This window comes from Bos taurus, unplaced genomic scaffold, assembly GCF_002263795.3.
Source record: "Bos taurus isolate L1 Dominette 01449 registration number 42190680 breed Hereford unplaced genomic scaffold, ARS-UCD2.0 Leftover_ScbfJmS_2140, whole genome shotgun sequence".
Taxonomy (NCBI): domain Eukaryota; kingdom Metazoa; phylum Chordata; class Mammalia; order Artiodactyla; family Bovidae; genus Bos; species Bos taurus.
The window spans coordinates 148,394-170,161 of record NW_020191223.1 but is presented as its reverse complement, the minus strand read 5'-3'; the positions used below and the strand labels follow the sequence as shown (position 1 = coordinate 170,161).

The following is a 21,768-nucleotide window of genomic DNA, read 5'->3' as shown; positions in this document are numbered from 1 at the left end:
AATTAGGAAAAACAGCTAAATGAATATGAAGATGGGGAGGGGAATGAAGGAGAAGAATTCATTTAAGAAGGATAAGATGAATACGAGACGAGACAGAGGAGGCGGTCCTAAGATGGCAGAGGAATAGGACAGGGAGACCACTTTCTCCCCCACAAATTCATCAAAAGAACATTTGAACGCTGAGTAAATTCCACAAAACAACTTCTGAATGCCGGCAGAGGACATCAGGCACCCAGAAAAGCAGCCCATTGTCTTCAAAAGGAGGTAGGAAAAAATATAAAAGATAAAAAGAGAGACAAAAGAGGTAGGGATGGAGATCCATCCCTGGAAGGGAGTCTTAAAAAAGCGAGAAGTTTCCAAACACGAGGAAGCACTCTCACTGCCGAATCTGTGGTGAGCCTTGGCACCACAGTGGGCAACATAACCAGGAGGAAAAATAAATTAATAACTAAAACTCACAGATTATGTGCCAAACGGTAACTCCCCCAGCGGAGAAGCAGCGCAGACGCCTGCATCCTCCACTAGCAAGCGGGGGCTGGGCAGGGAGGCGTGGGCTGCATTGCTTAGAGTAAGGACCGGGCCTGAATGCCCCGAGGGCAATCTGAGGGAACTAACTTGGGCTAGCAAACCAGACTGTGGGAGAGCTACCACGCAAAAAGCCCTAACCTAAGACACCACCAGGCCCACTCACACAACAAAGGACCGAGCAGAGCTAGCCAGCTACAGGCCAACGCATCCCCCGCCTCCGGTGACAGGCAGGCAAAGGCAGCCAGAGCCGGAAGGGGGCAATCGCAGCCCCAGAGAGGCATTATCTACGAAACTGCAAGCAGGCTTTGTTGCTAACCAAGACTTCTTGGGATTCTGGACGGTCAACATCTGCCTGAGAAGGTGCACCGGTTGTACACCCAGAAAACCAAACGGCAGGGACGGGGGAGGCGATAAGTCGCACCAACCGCGCTCACCAAACACCTCATCACCTGAGCTGCTCAGACCTGGGAAGTGCACAAAACGCAGGCCCAACGGAGTCTGCACCTCTGAGGAGTACCCCAGCGCCTGAACCTGAGTGGCTTAAACTTGGGAGGTGCAGGCAGCCAAGGGCTGGCCTCCGACAGTTCCTGGCGGAGCAACCTGGAGCCTGAGCAGTGTGGGCAGGGAGGACACATGTGCCGTGAGCAGGGGCAGGCCCAGTGTGGCTGAGGCACTGCAAGCACACGCCAGTGTTATTTGTTTGCAGTGTCCCTCCCTCCCCACAGTGCGACTGAACAAGTGAGCCTAAAAAAAGTGTCCACCACCACCCACCTTGTGTCAGGGCCGAAATCAGACACTGAAGAGCCCAGCAAACAGAAGAAGCTAAAACCGAGGGAACCTCCTTGGAAGTGACAGGTGCAATAGATTAAAACCCTGTCGTTAGTACCGACTACATAGGGAGGGGCCTATAGGTCTTGAGAAATATAAGCCGGATCAAGGAACTATCTGAAAATGAACTGACCCCACACTGCCCACAACACCAGAGAAAGTCCTATATATATTTTTACTATTTTTATTATCATTCTTTATTTATAAAAAAATTTTTTAATTTTTAAGTCCTCTATTACTCCTTTTTCATTTTTATAACCTACTATTACTTTGCAAAGAAAAAAAAGAGAGAGAGAGAGAGAGAGAAAGAGACCCTATTTTTTAGAGCAAACTTCCTATATATATATATTATATATATATATATATATTTTATACTTTTTGTGACTTTTTTTTCCTTTAATATTGAATTTTTGAAAATCCAACCTCTACTCTAGATTTTTAATCTTTGCTTTTTGGTATTTGTTATCAATTTTGTACCTTTAAGAACCCAATCTTCAGTACTCAAGTTTACTCGGGAGCAAGATTACTGGCTTGACCGCTCTCTCCCACTTTGGACTCTCCTTTTTCTCCACCAAGTTGCCTCTATCTCCTCCATCCCCCTGCTCTTCTCTACCCAACTCTGTGGATCTCTTTGTGTGTGCCGGACGGTAGAGAACACTTAGGGAACTGATTACTGGCTGGATCTGTCTCTCTCCTTTTGATTCCCCCTTTTATCCTCCTGGCCACCTCTGTCTCCTTCCTCCCTCTTCTTCATGTAACTCTGTGAACCTGTCTGGGTGTCCCTCACTGTGGAGAAACTTTTCATCTTTAACCTAGATGTTTTATCAATGGTGCTGTATAGATGGAGACGTCTTGAGGCTATTGTAAGAATAAGACTGAAAACCAGAAGCAGGAGGCTTAAGTCTAAATCCAGAGAACTCCTGACTCCAGGGAACATTAATTGACAGGAGCTCATCAAACGCCTCCATACCTACACTGTAACCAAGCACCACCCAAGGGCCAACAAGTTCCAGAGAAAGACATACCACGCAAATTCTCCCGCAACACAGGAACATAGCCCTGAGCTTCAATGTACAGGCTGCCCAAAGTCACTCTAAACCCACTGACATCTCATAACTCATTACTGGACACTTCATTGCACTCCAGAGAGAAAAAATCCAGCTCCACCCACCAGAACACCAACATAAGCTTCCCTAACCAGGAAACCTTGACAAGCCACCCGTACAACCCCACCGACAGCGAGCAAACTCCACAATAAAGAGAACTCCACAAACTGCCAGAATAGAGAAAGGCTACCCAAACGCAGCAATATAAACAAGATGAAGAGACAGAGGAATACCAGCAGGTAAAGGAACAGGATAAATGCCCACCAAACCAAACAAAAGAGGAAGAGATAGGGAATCTACCTGATAAAGAATTCCAAATAATGATAGTGAAAATGATCCAAAATCTTGAAGACAAAATGGAATCACAGATAAATAGCCTGGAGACAAGGATTGAGAAGATGCAAGAAAGGTTTAACAAAGATCTATAAGAAATAAAAAAGAGTCAACATATTATGAATAATGCAATAAATGATATCAAAAACACTCTGGAGGGAACAAATAGTAGAATAATGGAGTCAGAAGATAGGTGAGATAGAAGATAGAATGGTAGAAATAAATGAATCCAAGAGGAAAAAAGAAAAACGAAGTAAAAGAAATGAGGACAATCTCAGAGACCTCTGGAACAATGTTAAATGCCCCAAAATTCGAATCATAGGAGTCCCAGAAGAAGAAGACAAAAAGAAAGGCCATGAGAAAATACTTGAAGAGATAATAGTTGAAAACTCTCCTAAAATGGGGAAGGAAATAATCACCCAAGTCCAAGAAACCCAGAGAGTCCCAAACAAGATAAACCCAAGTTGAAACACCCCAAAGCACGTACTAATCAAATTAACAAAGATCAAACACAAAGAACAAATATTAAAAGCAGCAAGGGAAAAACAACAAATAACACGCAAGGGGATTCCCATAAGGATAACAGCTGATCTTTCAATAGAAACTCTTCAGGCCAGGAGGGAATGGCAGGATATACTTAAAGTGATGAAAGGCAATAACCTACAGCCCAGACTACTGTACCCAGCAAGGATCTCATTCACATATGAAGGAGAAACCAAAAGCATTACAGACAAGCAAAAGCTGAGAGAATTCAGCACCACCAAACCAGCTCTCCAACAAATACTAAAGGATATTCTCTAGACAGGAAACAGAAAAAGGGAGTATAAACTCTAACCCAAAACAATAAAGTAAATGGCAATGGGCTCATACTTATCAATAGTTACCTTAAACATAAATGGGTTGAATGCGCCAACCAAAAGACAAAGACTGGATGAATGGAAACAAAAACAAGACCCCTATATATGTTGTCTACAAGAGACCCACCTCAAAACGAGGGACACATATAGACTGAAAGTGAAGGGCTGGAAAAAGATATTCCATGCAAATAGACTCCAAAAGAAAGCAGGAGTAGCAATACTCATATCAGATAAAATAGACTTTAAAACAAAGGCTGAGAAAAGAGACAAAGAAGGACACTACAAAATGGTCAAAGGATGAATCCAAGAAGAAGATATAACAATTATAAATATATATGCACCCAACATAGGAGCACCACAATATGTAAGACAAATGCTAACAAGTATGAAAAGGGAAATTAATAATAACACAATAATAGTGGGAGACTTTAATCCACTCACACCTATGGATAGATCAACTAAACAGAAAATTAACAAGGAAACACAAATTTTAAATGATACAATAGACCAGTTAGACCTAATTGATATCTATAGGACATTTCACCCCAAAACAATGAATTTCACCTTTTTCTCAAGCACACACGGAACCTTCTCCAGGATAGATCACATCCTGGGCCATAAATCTAGCCTTGGTAAATTCAAAAAAATTGAAATCATTCCAAGCATCTTTTCTGACCACAATGCAGTAAGATTGGATGTCAATTACAGGAGAAAAACTATTAAAAATTCCAAAATATGGAGGCTGAATAACATGGTGGTGAATAACCAACAAATCACAGAAGAAATCAAAATATGCAGAGAAGCGAATGAAAATGAAAACACAACAACCCAAAACCTGTGGGACACTGTAAAAGCAGTGCTAAGGGGAAGGTTCATAGCAATACAGGCTTACCTCAAGAAACAAGAAAAAAGTCAAATAAATAACCTAACTCTACACCTCAAGCAACTAGAAAAGGAAGAAATGCAGGACTCCAGGATTAGTAGAAGGAAAGAAATCTTAAAAATTAGGGCAGAAATAAATGTAAAAGAAGCAAAACAGATCATAGCAAAAATCAACAAAGCCAAAAGCTGGTTATTTGAGAGGATAAATAAAATTGACACACCATTAGCCAGACTCATCAAGAAACAAAGGGAGAAAAATCAAATCAATAAAATTAGAAATGAAAATGGAGAGATCACAACAGACAACACAGAAATACAAAGGATCACAAGAGACTACTATCAGCAATTATATGCCAATAAAATGGACAACGTGGAAGAAATGGACAAATTCTTAGAAAAGTACAACTTTCCAAAACTGAACCAGGAAGAAATAGAAAATCTTAACAGACCCATCACAAGCACGGAAATCGAAACTGTAATCAGAAATCTTCCAGCAAACAAAAGCCCAGGACCAGACGGCTTCAGAGCTGAATTCTACCAAATATTTAGAGATTAGCCAACACCTATCCTACTCAAACTCTTCCAGAAAATTGCAGAGGAAGGTAAACTTCCAAACTCATTCTATGAGGCCACCATCACCCTAATACCAAAACCTGACAAAAATGCCACAAAGAAAGAAAACTACAGGCCAATATCACTGATGAACATAGATGCAAAAATCCCTAACAAAATTCTAGCCATCAGAATCCAACAACACATTAAAAAGATCATACATCATGACCAAATGGGCTTTATTCCAGGGATGCAAGGATTCTTCAATATCCGCAAGTCAATCAATGTAATACACCACATTAACAAATTGAAAGTGGTCAACCACTTTTAAATGAATGAAACTAGAACCCTTTCTAACACCATACACAAACATAAACTCAAAATGGATTAAAGATCTAAACGTAAGACCAGAAACCTTAAAACTCCTAGAGGAGAACATAGGCAAAACACTCTCTGACATAAATCACAGCAGGATCCTCTATGATCCACCTCCCAGAATATTGGAAATAAAAGTAAAAATAAACAAATGGGACCTAATTAAAATTAAAAGCTTCTGCACAACAAAGGAAACTATAAGCAAGGTGAAAAGACAGCCTTCAGAATGGGAGAAAATAATAGCAAATGAAGCAACTGACAAACAATTAATCTCAAAAATGTACAAGCAACTCCTGCAGCTCAATTCCAGGAAAATAAACGACTCAGTCAAAAAATGGGCCAAAGATCTAAACAGACATTTCTCCAAAGAAGACATACAGATGGCTAACAAACATGAAAAGATGCTCAACATCACTCATTATCAGAGAAATGCAAATCAAAACCACTATGAGGTACCATTTCACGCCAGTCAGAATGGCTGCTATCCAAAAGTCTACAAGCAATAAATGCTGGAGAGGGTGTGGAGAAAAGGGAACCCTCTTACACTGTTGGTGGGAATGCAAACTAGTACAGCCACTGTGGAGAACAGTGTGGAGATTCCTTAAAAAACTGGAAATAGAACTGGGACCCAGAAATCCCACTACTGGGCATACACACCGAGAAAACCAGAATTGAAAGAGACACATGTACCCCAATGTTCATCGCAGCACTGTTTATAAAAGCCAAGACATGGAAGCAATCTAGATGTCCATCAGCAGACGAATGGATAAGAAAGCAGTGGTACATATACACAATGGAGTATTACTCAGCCATTAAAAAGAATACATTTGAATCAGTTCTAACGAGGTGGATGAAACTGGAGCCTATTATACAGTGTGAAGTAAGCCAGAAAGAAAAACACCAATACAGTATACTAATGCATATATATGGAATTTAGAAAGATGGTAACGATAACCCTGTATGCGAGACAGCAAAAGAGACACAGATTATAGAACAGTCTTTTGGACTCTGTGGGAGAGGGAGAGGGTGGCATGATATGTGAGAATGGCATAGAAACATGTATAATATCATATGTGAAACAAATCGCCAGTCCAGGTTCAATGCATGATACAGGATGCTCGGGGCTGGTGCACTGGGATGACCCAGAGGGATGGTCTGGGGAGGGAGGTGGGAGGGGGGTTCAGGATGGGAACACGTGTACACCCATGGTGGACTCGTGTTGATGTATGGCAAAACCAATACAATATTGTAAAGTAATTAGCCTCCATTTAAAATAAATAAATTAAAAAAAGATGAATACGAGACAGAATGAAGGTCAAGATGAAACATTATTTTACAAACACAACAGAAATAGTGGGGGTAAGTCAGAGGAGGTGCTCTATATTATAAATATGAGGTAAATTATTTCAAATTCAATTTAGGAGAAAGTGAGGTTGTGAAAACTCAATACTTATACGCTTCTGAATGACATATAGCTGATTTTTATGAAGACCTGAAAGAAAATTTGATACTTAGCTTTTTTGGTGGTTGTTTTTGAGGTTGGTGGTTGGTTTTGTTTTTTTCTTTAAAGTGTAGTCATTGACAATACTGTGTTAGTTTCAGGTGTATAGCAATGTGACCTGGTTACACTTGTATATGTATATATCTATACTGAATATAGTTCCCTCTGGAAGTTCATTTCAATTTGAAGTGATTTCTCTTTTTTAAAAAATTCTCACTTTGAAATTAATCAAGCGATGTCTTCTGTTTAATCTAGCAAAACTTTCATTTATAGGCAATTCTAGATGAGCTCTATTTTAGGCCTTAGCAGATATATTATGAATTAAGAATTTTTGGCCCTTCTGTTTCTTCTGGTTACTAACTTACTGTTTGATACATACTTAATGTTCTTAACTAATTTATCTTACTGTTTGGTATAATCTTGGTGGAGGTTTTGAATCTTCTTGAAAATAAAGAGGAAATAAGCATTTTATCTTGTCTTTTACTAAAATTATAATTTATATTTATATAAATGAGATTCTTAAACTCTCTTCATGTCATGAGAAAATTTTAAGCTGCAACAGTCTTAAAGAAAAAAATGTAGAATCCACCCCGCCCCACCCCCAGAAAGATTGTGATTTATCTTTTCCTAATATCTGCAAGTCACACACATTGAATGAATGAAATCACAATTCATGATTTTTTTCTTATGTAGACTACTTGTTATGAAATTATAAGGAAAGAATTACCAACAGAGTTTATAAAATTATCTCAGAAAGATAATTTTTTACTTTAAAAAATATCTCTAGTAATATGTGTATTCCATTTTAAGAATTTTATTAAAGAATAAAATTTTAAGAAGTTTATTTTTAAGAAGTATTTTTTTAAGTTAAGAAGTTATTTTTAAGTTTTACTTTTAAGAAACTTTATTAGCTTCAGTATTTATAGGTGTTAAATTAGCATGTCAGTTCTTTGTTATACATGTTAAACTAAAATGCAAATTCTTCCATATCTAAAACTCAGTCATTGTGGTTACTTGATTTTTTCAGCTCATTTGTTCTTTCCTGATGTGAATATTGAATTCTGCTTGATAATCATAGATGTATTTGAAAACTTTTAAATCTCCAACTTGGATAATCATAGTTTTACTACTTTTTTTATATCTAAATTGTTCCTTCAACCTTTATCTGCCATTGAAGAGGGCATAGAAAGGAAATTAGAGCCGTTATGTGCTGTTTACAGGGAAAAAAGAAGAAAACGATGAAATTTTCAAATGGGGTTTTTAGAAAATGTATTTATTTTTTAATTGAAGGATAATCACTTTACAGAATTTTGTTGTTTTCTGTCAAACATCAACAAGAATCAGCCATAGGTACACCCATGTCCCCTCCCTCCCAAACCCTCCTCCCATCTCCCTCCCCATCCCACTTTTCTAGATTGTCACAGAGTCCCTTTCTGAGTTCCCTGAGTCATACAACAAATTCCCATTGGCTATCTATTTTACATAAGGAATTGTAAGTTTCCATGTTACTCTTTCCATCCATCTCACCCTCTCCCCACTTCCCCTCCCCCCATGTCCATAAGTCTGTTCTCTATATCTGTTTCTCCATTGCTGCCCTGCAAATAAATCCATCACCTACCATTGTAGACTCAGAATCTTTGTAGATTCCATGTATATGCAAATAGTATATGATATTTATATTTTTCTTTCTGACTTGCTTCACTCTGGAGAATAGGCTCTAGGTTTGTCAACCTCGTTAGAACTGACTCAAATGTGTTTCTCTTTATGGCTGAGTAATAGTCCATTGTATACATTGTTCTAGTTCTATGAAAAATGCCATTGGTAATTTGAAAGTGATCACACTGAATCTGTAGATTGCATTTGGTAATATAGTCATTTTCACACTATTAATTCTTCCTACCCAGGAATATGGAATATCTCTCCACCTCTTTATGTCGTCTTTCTTTTCTTTCCTCGGTGTCTTAGAATTTTCCATATACAGGTCTTTTGTCTCCTTAGGTAGGTTTATTACTAGATATTGTATTCTTTTTGTTGCAGTGGTGAATGGGATTGGCTCCTTAATTTCACTTTCTGATTTTTCATTGTTAGTATATAAGAATTCAAGTGATTTCTGTGTATTGACCTTGTATCATACAACTTTGTTAAATTCATTGTGTAGCTCTAGTAATTTTCTTTTACTAGAAAATATATAGTTTCTTTTGGGTTCTCTATGTGTAATATCATTTCATTTGCAAAAGAGAGAGTTTTACTTCTTCTTTTCAGATCTGGATTCTTTGTATTTCTTTTTCTTCACTGATTGCCATAGCTAGGACTTCCAAAAGCATGCTGAATAACTGTGCTGAGAATGGACAACTTTGTCTTGTTCCTGATCTTAGAGGGAATGCTTTTCATTTTTCCTCATTGAGAATAATGTTTGCTGTGGGTTTATTCTATACGGCCTTTACTATGTTGACCAAGGTTCCTCCTGTGTCTATTTTTTGAAGCGTTTTTGTCATAAACAGGTGCTGAATTGTGTCAAAGGCTTTTTCTGCCTCTATTGAGATGATCATATGGTTCTTATTTTTCAATTTGTTAAGATGGTGCATCACATTGAAATTGGTTTGTGTATATTGAAGAATCCTTGCATCCCTGGCATAAACCGAATTGATCGTGGTATCAATGAGCTATTGAATGTGTTGTTGAATTGTGTTTGCTAGAATTTTGTTGAGGATTTTTACATCTGTGTTTGTCAGTGATATTGGCCTGTAATTTTCTTTCTTGTGTTGTCTCTGCCTGGTTTTGGCATCAAGGTGATTGTGGCCTCATAGAATGAGTTTGGAAGTGTTCCTTCCTCTGCAATTTTTTGGAAGAGTTTCAGAAAAATAGGCATTAGCTCTTCTCTAAATGTTTGATAAAATTCCCCTGTGAAGCCATTTGGCCCTGGGCTTTTGTTTTTGGGAGATTTTGGATAACACTTTCTATTTCAGTGTTTGTAATTGGCTTGTTTGTAATTTTTATTTCTTCCTGATTCAGTTTTGGGAGGTTGAACTTTTCTAAGAATCTGTCCATCTCCTCTCGGTTGTCCCTTTTATTAGCATATTGTTGCTCATAACATTCTCTTATGATCCTTTTCATCTCTGTGTTGTCTGTTGTAACTTCTCCTTTTTCATTTCTAATCTTGTCAATTTGATTTTTCTCCCTTCTGTTCTTGATGAGTCTGGCTAGTGGTTTGTCCATTTTGCTTATCTTCTCAAAGAACCAGTGTTCAGTCTGATTAATCTTTGCTATTGTTTCCTTCATTTTCTTTTTGATTTATTTCTGCTCTGATCTGTATGATTTCTTTCCTTCTGCTGACTTTGGGGGGTTTTGGTTCTTTTTCTAGCTGCTTTAAATGTAGAGTGTTGCCTGTTCAAAGTTTTTCTTGTCCTGGAGGTAGGATCGTGCTGCTATCAACTTCTCTCTTAGAAGTGCTTTTATTGAATCCCATAGGTTTTGGGTGGTCGTGTTTTTGTTGTCATTTGTTTCTAGGAATCTTTTGATTTCCCTTCTTATTTCTTCAATACCCTTTTTGTTATTTAGTAACGAATTGTTTAATCTCCCTGAGTTTGTGCTTTTTTACATTTTTCTCCTGTAGTTGATATCTAGTCTCATAGTGTTGTGGTCAGAGAAGATACGTGATATATTTTCAATTTTTTAAATGTACTGAGGCTTGATTTGTGGCCCAAGATGTGGTCTGTCCCAGAGAATGTTCCATGTGCAGTTGAGAACAAAGTGTATTCTTCTGCATTTGAATGGAAAGTCCTGAAGATATCAATTAGATCCATTGAGTCTAATGTTTCATTAAAGTTTTGTGTTTCCTTATTGATTCTCTGTTTTGATGATCTGTCCACTGGTGTAAGTGGGGTGTTAAAGTCCCCCACTATGGCTGTGTTGCTGTTGAATTCCCCTCTTATGCCTGTTAGTGTTTGCCTTGTGTATTGAGGTGCTTCTATGTTGGGGGCATAAATACTTGCAATTGTTATATCTTCTTCTTGGATTGATCCTTTGATCATTATGTAGTGTCCTTTGTCTGTTATAATATTCTTTATTTTAAAGTCTATTTTGTGTGAAATAAGGGTTGCCACACTGGCTATCTTTTGGTTACCATTCAAATGGAATATCTTTTTCCATCCATTTCCTTTCAGTCTGTATGTGTCTCTAGGTCTGAAGCGGGTCTCTTGTGGCCAGTATATATTTGGCTCTTGTTTTTGTATTCATTCAGTTATTCTGTATCTTTTGGTTGATGAATTGAATCCATTTATATTAAAGTAATAATCAATATATATGTTCCTGTTGACATTTCTTAATTGTTTTGGTTTGTTTTTGTAGGTCTTTCCTTTCTCTTGTGTCTACTGGCTGCAAATCCCTTTAGTATTTGTTGTAAGACTGGTTTGGTGGTGCTAAATTCTCTTAACTTTTGCTTTGTCTGTAAAGCTTTTGATTTCGCCCTCAATTTTGAATAAGATCTTTTCAAATAGGGTTTTCTATTTCTTTCTTATGTCATAGTAGTACTTTAAAATGCCTCATAATTTCATCCTCACATAAACATTTCTCTTCTACAAATTAAAACTTGTCTTTTACGATCAATTTTAAAACAGAGTCCTCTTGTAGCATCTTGAATTGGTGTTTAACAATTAAACCTTTTCATTACACAAAATGCTTATTATGGTAATAGGACAGAAATGAGTATTTTCATATTTTAGATGCTGTGAAATTTTTCTTTCTTCAGTAGTAGGTTTTTAAACTTGCTTGCTCTTTTGTGTAAGACAAAAAAAGAAAAAATGTAGCTATTCTCCTTTAAAGAAAAAGGGAATGAACCCTACTCCAACTAATGAATTAAATTACTTTGCCAAAGTCATGCTTTTAACTTACCTGATTCATTTGAGGAATTCATTTGGTAATTTTATCAGATTCAAGAGTACAGAATTGTGTTATCTCTTTTGGTGCCATAAAATGTTAGGGAATGCCACTTTAGGGGCTTTGAACAACTCATTTAACCTTTTTTTTAATTTTAAAGCTGTTATTGGTAAATAGTGGGGCAAAGGTAGATAGTTATTTCTATACCCTCTAGCTATAAAATTTGATGGTTACTGAATGTGGAATTGGGAAGCATTACTTATATTCCAGAATTCCACACTAACACCTCCTCAGTTTCATTCTGCTCCTTGTGTTTTGGTAAACTTTGGTTCATATATTTCAGTGAACACCATCAGGGTTTTGCTATCTCCTGGATCCAAATGAAAAAAGAATTAGAAAAGGCAGTGGGGAAAGAATAGCTTTAGTGCAGAAAGAAGAAAGTTTCCTTTCTGTCTCTGAGGCACTAAGGTGTCACATCCTCTACATCTGACTGTTTAATGGAAAATCCAGGTGGTAAAGACCGAAGAGGACAGATGTTGTGTGTTTTTATTTCTCTATCTCTGCCAGTCAGATGGGGAAGACTGGATGTGAATAATTGTATCTTATTAAAAAAGCCTTTCTTGAAATTTTGGGAATTTTCTTTCCCTCAGAAAGAAGCACATTTTACAAAAATTTCAGTGACTTGTAAGTGATAAAATTTATGTAAGCACAAATATATTTTTATCACTTAAAATCAGGGCAAATACTGAGTCAAATAATAATTGAAAACAGAGTCTCTAGAATTAAGTAATAGCAATTATTCTTAGTGTCAAACTTTCATTAAAGGTGTTGAAGAAAAAGAAGCACAAAGATGCTGCTGATGAGAGTCGACTGATTCATGCAGAGAAGAGTCGAGGAAATAACAAGCAGGCGTTTCCTGCTATGGAGAATAAAGGTTCTGATAGGTAAGCCTATATCAAAATTTAACAGTAGGTCATTTGTTACTTTCCTGTAAAATCATTTCTAACTTGACTAATGTTTGTGATTTACACATTTTATATTTCACTAGGGATATAGTTATTTTGAATACTCTTGTCCTTTAGCCTCAATACTAGAGTTCCTTTGTTAACATACCACCGTGTTACAGTATTAGAGTATTCTGGAGTTGACTGCATACTTGCCTTAACCAGTGTGTTGTAAATAAATTTATGTCACTAATGAGCATCCTTTCATTTCAGTCTGAGGGCTTCTCTCAGCGTTTCTCATGAGGCGGGACTAGTGGTGATGAACTCCCTCAGGTTTGCTTTGTCTGGGAAAGTTTTTATTTCTCCTTCATTTCTGAAAGACACCTTTTCTGGATAGAGTACTCTTGGTTGGCAGTTTTCTCCTAGCACTTTGAGTATGTCCATGGATGGAGCCAGATTGCTATTGGTGGCGGGAGAGCCGATGAGGCACCTGCCTTTCATCCATGATGCTGATGTCACCCATGTGGGTGGTTTACAAGTAAACTGCCCCCGCCCTGCCTAAATTTGATTTCTTCTTTCATGGTGGATGTGCCACATGTCATTTTAAAAATCATCTAAATTAAGTGTTACCTTTTTCTTTGAGGGTTTTTTTTTTTTTTTTTAATTTATTTGGCTGCGCTGGTTCTTTGCATCTGCAGTGCTTGGGCTTCTCATTGTGGTGGCTTATCTTGATGCTGAGTGTGGGCTCCAGGGTGCTGGCTTCAGTGGTTGTGGAGCACAGGATTCATTGCTCTGTGGCATGTGCTATCTTCCCTGACCAGGGATCGAACCTGTGCCCCCTGCATCAGCAGGCAGATTCCTAAGCACTGGAGTACCAGGGAAATTCCTAAATTAAACATTACTGTATTTAAAAGCAAAACAAAAAAATATAGTGTAAATCTAATTATGACTCCCATGTCTAAGAGTCGTGGTGTTTAGGCAGTGGACTCCAGGTTTTCAGTGTAGCCCTTGAGGTTCTTCCCAATGTCTTTCCAGAGCATCTCTCTACTTTCTTCCATGTATTTTGTACTTTTCCTTCCAGGTTCCTAGGAAACAACCTAGATGCCGTGTGCCTGATCTGTGTACTCACATTCTAATCTCCCAGTAGAATGATTTCTCGCTTTTCTCTTCCTTTTGACCTTCTGTCTTCACTTCTTCTGCAAATCCTTCCTTATTTCACTTGTCACTTTCATATGCCAACTCTTACATATCATATTGTACCATAATTATATATCTCTGTTTGAACGAAGAATTTGTTTTCTTGCATGGTGGTACTTCATATGACCTAATATGGGTAAGAGTTGGAATTTTACAAGAATTGGTTTTTTATTCTTTATTAGTCGAATTATTTGAAAACATTGGCTTTTTTTGGACTTTTTAAAGTAGCGATCCTGGTGTGCACAGAAAGGGAGTAAAGAAAAAGAATGATGACAAATGGTGTTTATAATATTCTTTATTTTAAAGTCTATTTTGTGCTAGGTCTGAAGCCGGTCCTTGTGGCCAGTATATATTGGCTCTTGTTTTGTATTCATCAGTTATTCTGTACTTTTGGTTGATGAATTGAATCCATTTATAAAGTAATAATCAAAATATGTTCCTGTTGACATTCTTAATTGTTTTGGTTTGTTTTTGTAGGTCTTCCTTTCCTTGTTGTCTACTGGCCTGAATCCCTTTAGTATCTGTTGGTAAGACTGGTTTGGTGGTTGCTAAATTCTCTTAACTTTTGCTTTGTCTGTAACTTTTGATTTTCGCCCTCAAATTTGAATAAGATCTTTTCAAATAGGGTTTTCTATTTCTTTCTTATGTCATAGTAGTACTTTAAAATGCCTCATAATTCCATCCTCACATAAGCATTTCTCTTCTACAAATTAAAACTTGTCTTTTAAGATCAATTTTAAAACAGAGTCTTCTTGTAGCATCTTGAATTGGTGTTTAACAATTAAACCTTTTCACTACACAAAATGCTTATTATGGTAATATGACAGAAATGAGTATTTTCATATATTTATAAAAGTATATTTTTATATCCTTGAAACATGTTGAAATACATAATTGACAATTGTAATCTCATAGTTTTCTTCCCCTGGTATTGTTTTATTTTCAAAAGTTCAGAATTCTGCCTAGGTTTGCATTAATTATACCAGGTGAGTATCTTTTACAAATAATTATCTTTACAGTATATGTTTTTCCTGAATAAGTTTATCTATTTCTAATTCAAATGTATTTACCCAAATCCTTTCTTCTGAGTCCCTTGCACGCCTCAAAATAACTTATTACACCCCAAACTGAAGGCGCTGTCCCTGATGCTTCCCTCATCCCTGACTCTTTGGAAGCTATCCCTTCATCTGTCCTCCCCAGCCTAGTAGACAGAATCACTGAAATGCCACAGCAGGAAAAACCCTGGACTCCAAACTTCCTTGAAATTACCGCTTCCAGTCACTCAAGAAGTTCAGTATTTTCTGCCTGCTTATCATTTTTCATATCTTATCACCATAACTCACTGTCTCACCTATAATCTTGAAATATTCTTTTCTAGTTTTGCTACCCTGATGTTCTTTTTTATGCTGCTGCCAGAGTAATCTTTCTAAAATATACTTGTCAATCTTTTCATTCCTCCTGGCTCTGCAGTTTGTTTTAGAATGACTGTTACCGTTTTTATTTGGCTATTTTAAAAGCCAAATTAGCCTTTTAATTACAGTTTAATGGACACTTTGGGTGATGTACAGTATCTCGTGTGCTTACTGTCCACTCTGGAGCATTGCTGATAGGTTTTTGTTTTTGTTCTTTTCTTTTTAATGCTCTCCTGTAAAATACTATCGTATTTGCTACTTCCTTCGATCTAAGTCTGAATTTGGCTATAAGGGGTTCATGGTCTGTGCCACAGTCAGCTCCCAGTCTTGTTTTTGCTGACTGTATAGAACTCCTCCATCTTTAGCTGCAAAGAATATAATCAACCTGATTTCGGTATTGACCATCTGGTGATGTCCATGTGTAGCGTCTTCTCTTGTGTTGTTGGAAGAGGGTGTTTGCTATGACCAGTGCAATCACTTGGCAAAACTCTATTAGCCTTTGCCCTGCATTCTGTACTCCAAGGCCAAATATCCAAATAGGGAAAGGAGTACATCAAGGCTATATATTGTCACCCTGCTTATTTAACTTATATTCAGAGTACATCATGAGAAACTCTGGGCTGGATGAAGCACAAGCTGGAGTCAAGATTGCTGGGAGAAATATCAATAACCTCAGATATGCAAATGACACCACCCTTACGGCAGCAAGTGAAGAACTAAAGAGCCTCTTGATGAAAGTGAAAGAGGAGAGTGAAAAAGTTGGCTTAAAACTCAACATTCAGAAAACTAAGATCATGGCATCCAGGCCCATCACTTCATAGCAAATAGATGGGGAAACAGTGGAAACAATGACAGACTATATTTTCTTGGGCTCCAAAATCACTGCAGATGGTGACTGCAGTCATGAAATTAAAAGACACTTTCTCCTTGAAAGAAAAGGTATGACCAGTCTAGACAGCATATTAAAAAGCAGAGACATTATTTTGCCAACAAAAGTCCATCTAGTCAAAGCTATGATTTTTCCAGTAGTCATGTATGGATGTGAGAGTTGGACTATAAAGACAGCTGAGCACCAAAGAATTGATGCTTTTGAACTGTGGTGTTGGAGAAGACTCTTGAGAGGCCCTTGGACTGCAAAGAGATCCAACCAGTCCATCCTAAAGGAAATCAGTCCTGAATATTCATTGGAAGGACTAATGCTGAAGCTGAAACTTTGGCCATCTAATGCAAAGAACTGACTCATTAGAAAAGACCCTGATGCTGGGAAAGATTGAAGGCAGGAGGAGAAGGGGATGACAGAGGATGAGATGGTTGGATGGCATCCCCGAGTCAATGGACATGAGTTTGATTAAACTCTGGGAGTTGGCGATGGACAGGGAGGCCTGGCGTGCTGCAGTCCATGGGGTCGCAAAGAGTCGGACACAACTGAGCAACTGAACTAAACTGAACTTTCTACTTCCTAGTGCAGTGCAGTCTTTTCCCTGTCACTTGAATAAAAGCATGGCACCAAATAAAATAAATTTGTGATGATCCCTGTCACTTGAAGGAAGAAGATGACACTTGCTTTTCCCTGTTTGAACCTGGTCCTCCAGTTTTGTCTTTCTATACAGTTTCCAGTAACTGTGATCTAGTTTTCCACATGACTTGTGAACCCTGTTTCACACCTCATCTGTTGGCTCGGGCCTCCCTTCCTAGACTCCCCCTCACACCCCGGCTCTGCACTCTCTGTCTTCTGAGACACAGCCCTTGTCACAGCGCTCCTTGAGCTTCGCAGGTACACCTGCCTCCGCTCTCCTTTGTGCGCGTCCTGTGCTCTGTCCACTTCAGCTGCAGAGATGTCGAAGGATACTCCTCTGCTCTCGTTTGTTTCCACGTGTCTCTGCCTTGCCTAGACGCAGAGCAGAGTCGCTCTTCTCTTTAACAGTTCTAACTTCTCCCAGGACACCCTAGAGGATGTGCTAGACACCATGATTGTCGTCTCACTGACGGGGTGAAGGACCAATGAATGAATATGCTTTCTGAAGTTGGGTTTTGGTTTTATTTTGTCTTGTTTCTATAGGAAGGAACCACAAAGCCAGAACTTGCTGAAAAAGAAAGTGATGCTGATATTATTGAAAGGGCTCCCCAAGAGCAAGCAAATCATGACCATTTGACTTCTGTTGATAGAGCACACGAAAATAATAGAAGTGGTAAGTTAGTGAATGCCTGTGAATTTTGTCTATACTTTAAATATAAAAACATGTAAATGGTATGGATCCAAATACAATATCCATTTTGTTTGAAATACATTTCTTTTGTTCTCTTTCTTCAGAAGTGTCCCACCTACTACCAACTTTTTCTTCCTGAAAATGCTTCAACCCTCTGAAATTCTTTTCCACTACTTTATTTTATTGAAATATTTGTGGATAGGGATAGACTTACATATGTCTTTAAAATTCATAGTAGTAAACGTTCTCATTAATGCATCTGTGACTGCATTTTACAGACATGATGTCAGCCGTAGGATTGAGAGAAGAGAAAGGTACAGAATCATCTTGGGATTCTGAGGTACTGTCTTCTATTATTATTTTGAAATGTAAGCCCTGAGTAATGTAAGTACATGAAAGTGGGAGATGCTGTGACTCTCTCACCTTTGCATTTCCCCATCAAAACTTTTCTCTTACTTTTAACCTATATTGAATAAAATAATTCTGTGCTAAATACTACCACCTAGTACACTTTTGTTCATTTGCAAGATTCACCTAGTGAAGTCAGTGTAGTACAGAAACCAAGGCTTAGAGATCATAAGGAATCCGCTTGAGTTCTGAAGTTACATGTATCTGAAAATTGAAACGTTATTTCAGGTCAGTCCATGGCCAAATGTTTCTTTGTTTCATGTGTGTGTGTCACCTCTTTTAGATTCTTTTTCCCATATGGGCCATTGCAGAATGTTGAGTAGCATTCCCTGTGCTATACGGTTGGTCCTCATTAGTTATCTGTTTCCTACACAATAGTGTGTAGTGTGTATGTGTCAGTCCCAATCTCCCAACCAAATGTATGTTTCTTTGGTACATGTGCACGTGTAAAACTGCTAGAGAGAGTCAGAGAGAAACAGGGTGAATTGTGGTTTTTTTATCACTTGGACCTTCAAAGATAGTGCTTGAAACTTAAAAGTGTTACTGTATTTGGATTGTCAGGTTAATCTGGAAGAAACATTTCAAGAGAAGCAAAAGCATGAGGAATAGCAATAAATATGTGGGGTTGTAATAACAGCAGTTTGCTTTAGCAATGTTTTAATAAGTACAAACCATTTTGGATTGTTTAAGTAGCAGGGGGACTTCCCTCGTGGCTCAGAAGGTAAAGTATCTGCCTACGGTTTTGATCAAGGTTTGATCCCTGGGTCAGGAAAATCCCCTGGAGAAGGAAATGGCAACCCACTCCAGTACTCTTGCCTGGAAAATCCCATGGATGGAGGAGCTAGGCAGGCTACAGTCCGTGGTGTCGCAAGGAGTCGGACATGAGTGAGCAACTAAACTTAAGTAGCAGGGCAGAGTACCCTTATGGCAGCCGTACTTGAGGTAACATAAAGTAATGATGCCCTGTTTGAAGGTGGCAGCTATGGAAGGAGATAGGAAGGGCCTGATGTCTTCGTTGCTGGCAGCCGCTACCTGGTGATCCAGCAGTGTATGAAGTCAGCATCCAGGTTCTGTCATTTGGCAGCTGTGAGATCTTGGCAAAACCTGTCTTAACTGGGTTAAATGTAGGCAGTTTTTAAAAGTAGGGTATTTTCTTAAAAAGACATTAGGAAATCTTCATGGAACTCAATATTCATTTTAACAGAGTATCTCTGACAGCATTCCACAGAACTTTGTGTGTCATTTACCTGAAGATCAAAGAGGAAAAAATACATTAAATGGACAAGTAGAAGGTGAGAACTGTATTTTATAGAAAGGTTATTTGACAGAACATTGATTTAAAATGGGAATATTCTAACAGGCAAAAAAAAAACCCCAAAAAACCCCCAAACATCTGTCAGATCCGTAGTGAGGAAAAAGACGAGAAGAGGAGGGAAATTGTGTATCTTATCAGGTGTCAGCCACAGATTAAATTGAGAATCCAGTTTAAGGAGCTAAATTATTAGTTCCTGGACTTCTTGGAGGTCCAAATGTTAAGACTGTCCAGTGCAGGGGTGGAGGTTTGATCCCTGGTCAGGGAACTAAGATTCCACGTGACACTGGACAAGAGAAAAAATGATTAGTTCTGTCTCAAGATATTCTACAACCAAAAGAAGGTCGAGAAATAAGAGGAAAGAGGAAATGAACGATGAGAGAGGCAGATGGTACAGGGAGGAAATGAAGAAAGGAAGCACAGGTCTGTGGGGGAAGGGGGCAATAAGTAATGAAGGTCTCTAGATAAAGGGAGAGTATTTGACATGGACGATGAATTTGAAGTGAGCTTCCAGCACCAAAACTTGTCAGAGAAGAACAGCAAAGTTCTCCCCTCTTCCTGTTTACTCGTTGTTAGGAAGACGTTCAGAACTGCAGTGCCTGGGTGTGCAGAGCGGTCTGTCATCCTCTGGGGGAGCGTGGGCACAGGTGCTCAGCTGTAAATGTGTGCAAATTGGTGTCATATGAAGTGTTGCTGCTTTCCAGCATGGTGTCACACAGGACAAAACAAGAGAGCTGGAAAGAAGGAGAGAGTGGGGGCACAACAGGGTGCTCAAGGGACCTACAGCCTGACAGAGAGGCCACTGGAAAGTTTCCAACTTGCAATGCAGTTTCAGTTTGGGGGTGGGGGGGAAGTGTTAGAGTGAGGAAGTTGAGGCTAAGATTTCAGGAGAATAAATTAAGTTGAAGTAATGTAGAAGCAGACTCCGTATAGACCAAATAGTTTCTCAAATTTTAATTAGTCGCCTGGGGACCTTGTGGGAAGTGCACATGCTGAGCACGAGGTCTGAGATTCTGCGTTTCTAACAAGCTCTCCGAGTAGCAAGGGTGTAGCCTTGCGTTTAGAGAAATCTGGAAGAAGAGCATTGGCTAGTGCAGGACATAACAGGATCAAGGGAAAGCATTAGTTTGTTTTTCTTTCTGAGCGTGTTTATAGCCAGAGGGAAGCAAAGAGTCGAAGTAGCAATTACAGGTGTAAGATACCATTGCTGAGCAAAGAAGGAAAAGAAATGGTGGGGATGATCCATAGAAAGAACGTAAAGGGGGAAGAATTCAGACCACGGATCCAGAGATTACCCTTTATAGAGGGAAGACTCTAGTGAAAGGACAAAGGGAGGAAAGTAAGGCTTTAGGGAGGTGAGTTTGGAGTCGATGAGGACACTTGAGAGAACTCCATCTAGATGGCTTCAGTGTATTTACACTGAAAAGAGATAAGATCATTGTTGTTCCCGATAATACGGGAGGCAGGAGGGGGTGCTAGAAGTAGGGACAACCCCAGCTACTCCGAGTAACTATAGACATCAAAGATATATGTGGTACTGGTATTTGTTATTCAAATTAGATTGATTTGAATATGGAGGGATTGACTTTTTATTTTTAAGATAACTGATTTTTTGACAGTTGTTTCACAGAAATCCTTTGAAGCATTAGCATGATGTATCCAACCAAACTAAGTTTTGAAACCAAACAGATCGATAGGCTTCATTCCCTAAATGCTAGAATTGTTATTTTCAATAAATACTACACTGATTTTAAAACATGCAAGATTTTTAACATCTAATAATTCTGTGGCAATTAAATTTATTATTTCCTTTTTGATCATTGTATTTCAATGTTGAGAATTTATTGTACATTATTTTGTAAGTGTGTCTTACATGGCTTCTTGCGTGAATGGATCGAGAAATTTTAAGATGACTAAACTAGAGGAGCCAAGATGTGCAGGCATACCAGTAGCCCACATGGGTATGGGAAAAAAATGAGTATTTTTATGAACCGTTTTTCTACAAGTGTATATTCGAGCCAATCAGTTCATTACTCTTTCTCTGATGAGAAATGAATTATACATTCAGCTGAACTGTCATCCCAACTGTGCACTTCTTAAATGACTGGACAGATTGAAGAACATGTTAAATACTTGCAGTATAATGGTGGAAATGTTACTGCTATAGTGCATTCAAGATATACTGGTGCATTTTACCATCAGCTTTCACGTTTATCTTCTTGGGGTCATGATTTACTCCTCTGATTAAGATTAATTTTCTCCTCATCAGTCAGCACATTCACATTGGTCTATGTACTCTTTAATATTTTCTGAAGTCTTTGAAAACATGATGTTACTTTTGAAATCTTACTGCATGTTTTGGTAAACCTGTATTCCTGTTTTTTCTTCACTATCTATAATGGATTCCTATGTCTGTCTTGCCTGTGTCCTAACATCCCCCTAAAAACAAGA

General features: G+C 38.3%; 1 protein-coding gene across 7 annotated transcripts in view; it reads left to right on the top strand.

Moving 5' to 3' along the window:
• LOC522845 (ankyrin repeat domain-containing protein 26) overlaps positions 1 to 21,768 on the top strand; it is a 78,320-nt gene that overhangs the window by 19,449 nt on the left and 37,103 nt on the right. For 6 of the 7 annotated variants that reach the window (XM_024989110.2, XM_059884461.1, XM_024989111.2 and 3 more), the window contains exons 11-13: positions 17,450 to 17,579; positions 17,876 to 17,937; positions 19,210 to 19,297. The exons of the other annotated variant lie outside the window; for it this stretch is intronic. In XM_024989110.2, coding sequence (XP_024844878.1) covers positions 17,450 to 17,579; positions 17,876 to 17,937; positions 19,210 to 19,297 — 280 coding nt within the window. The remainder of the gene's footprint in view (positions 1 to 17,449; positions 17,580 to 17,875; positions 17,938 to 19,209; positions 19,298 to 21,768) is intronic. 7 annotated transcript variants of the gene reach the window in all.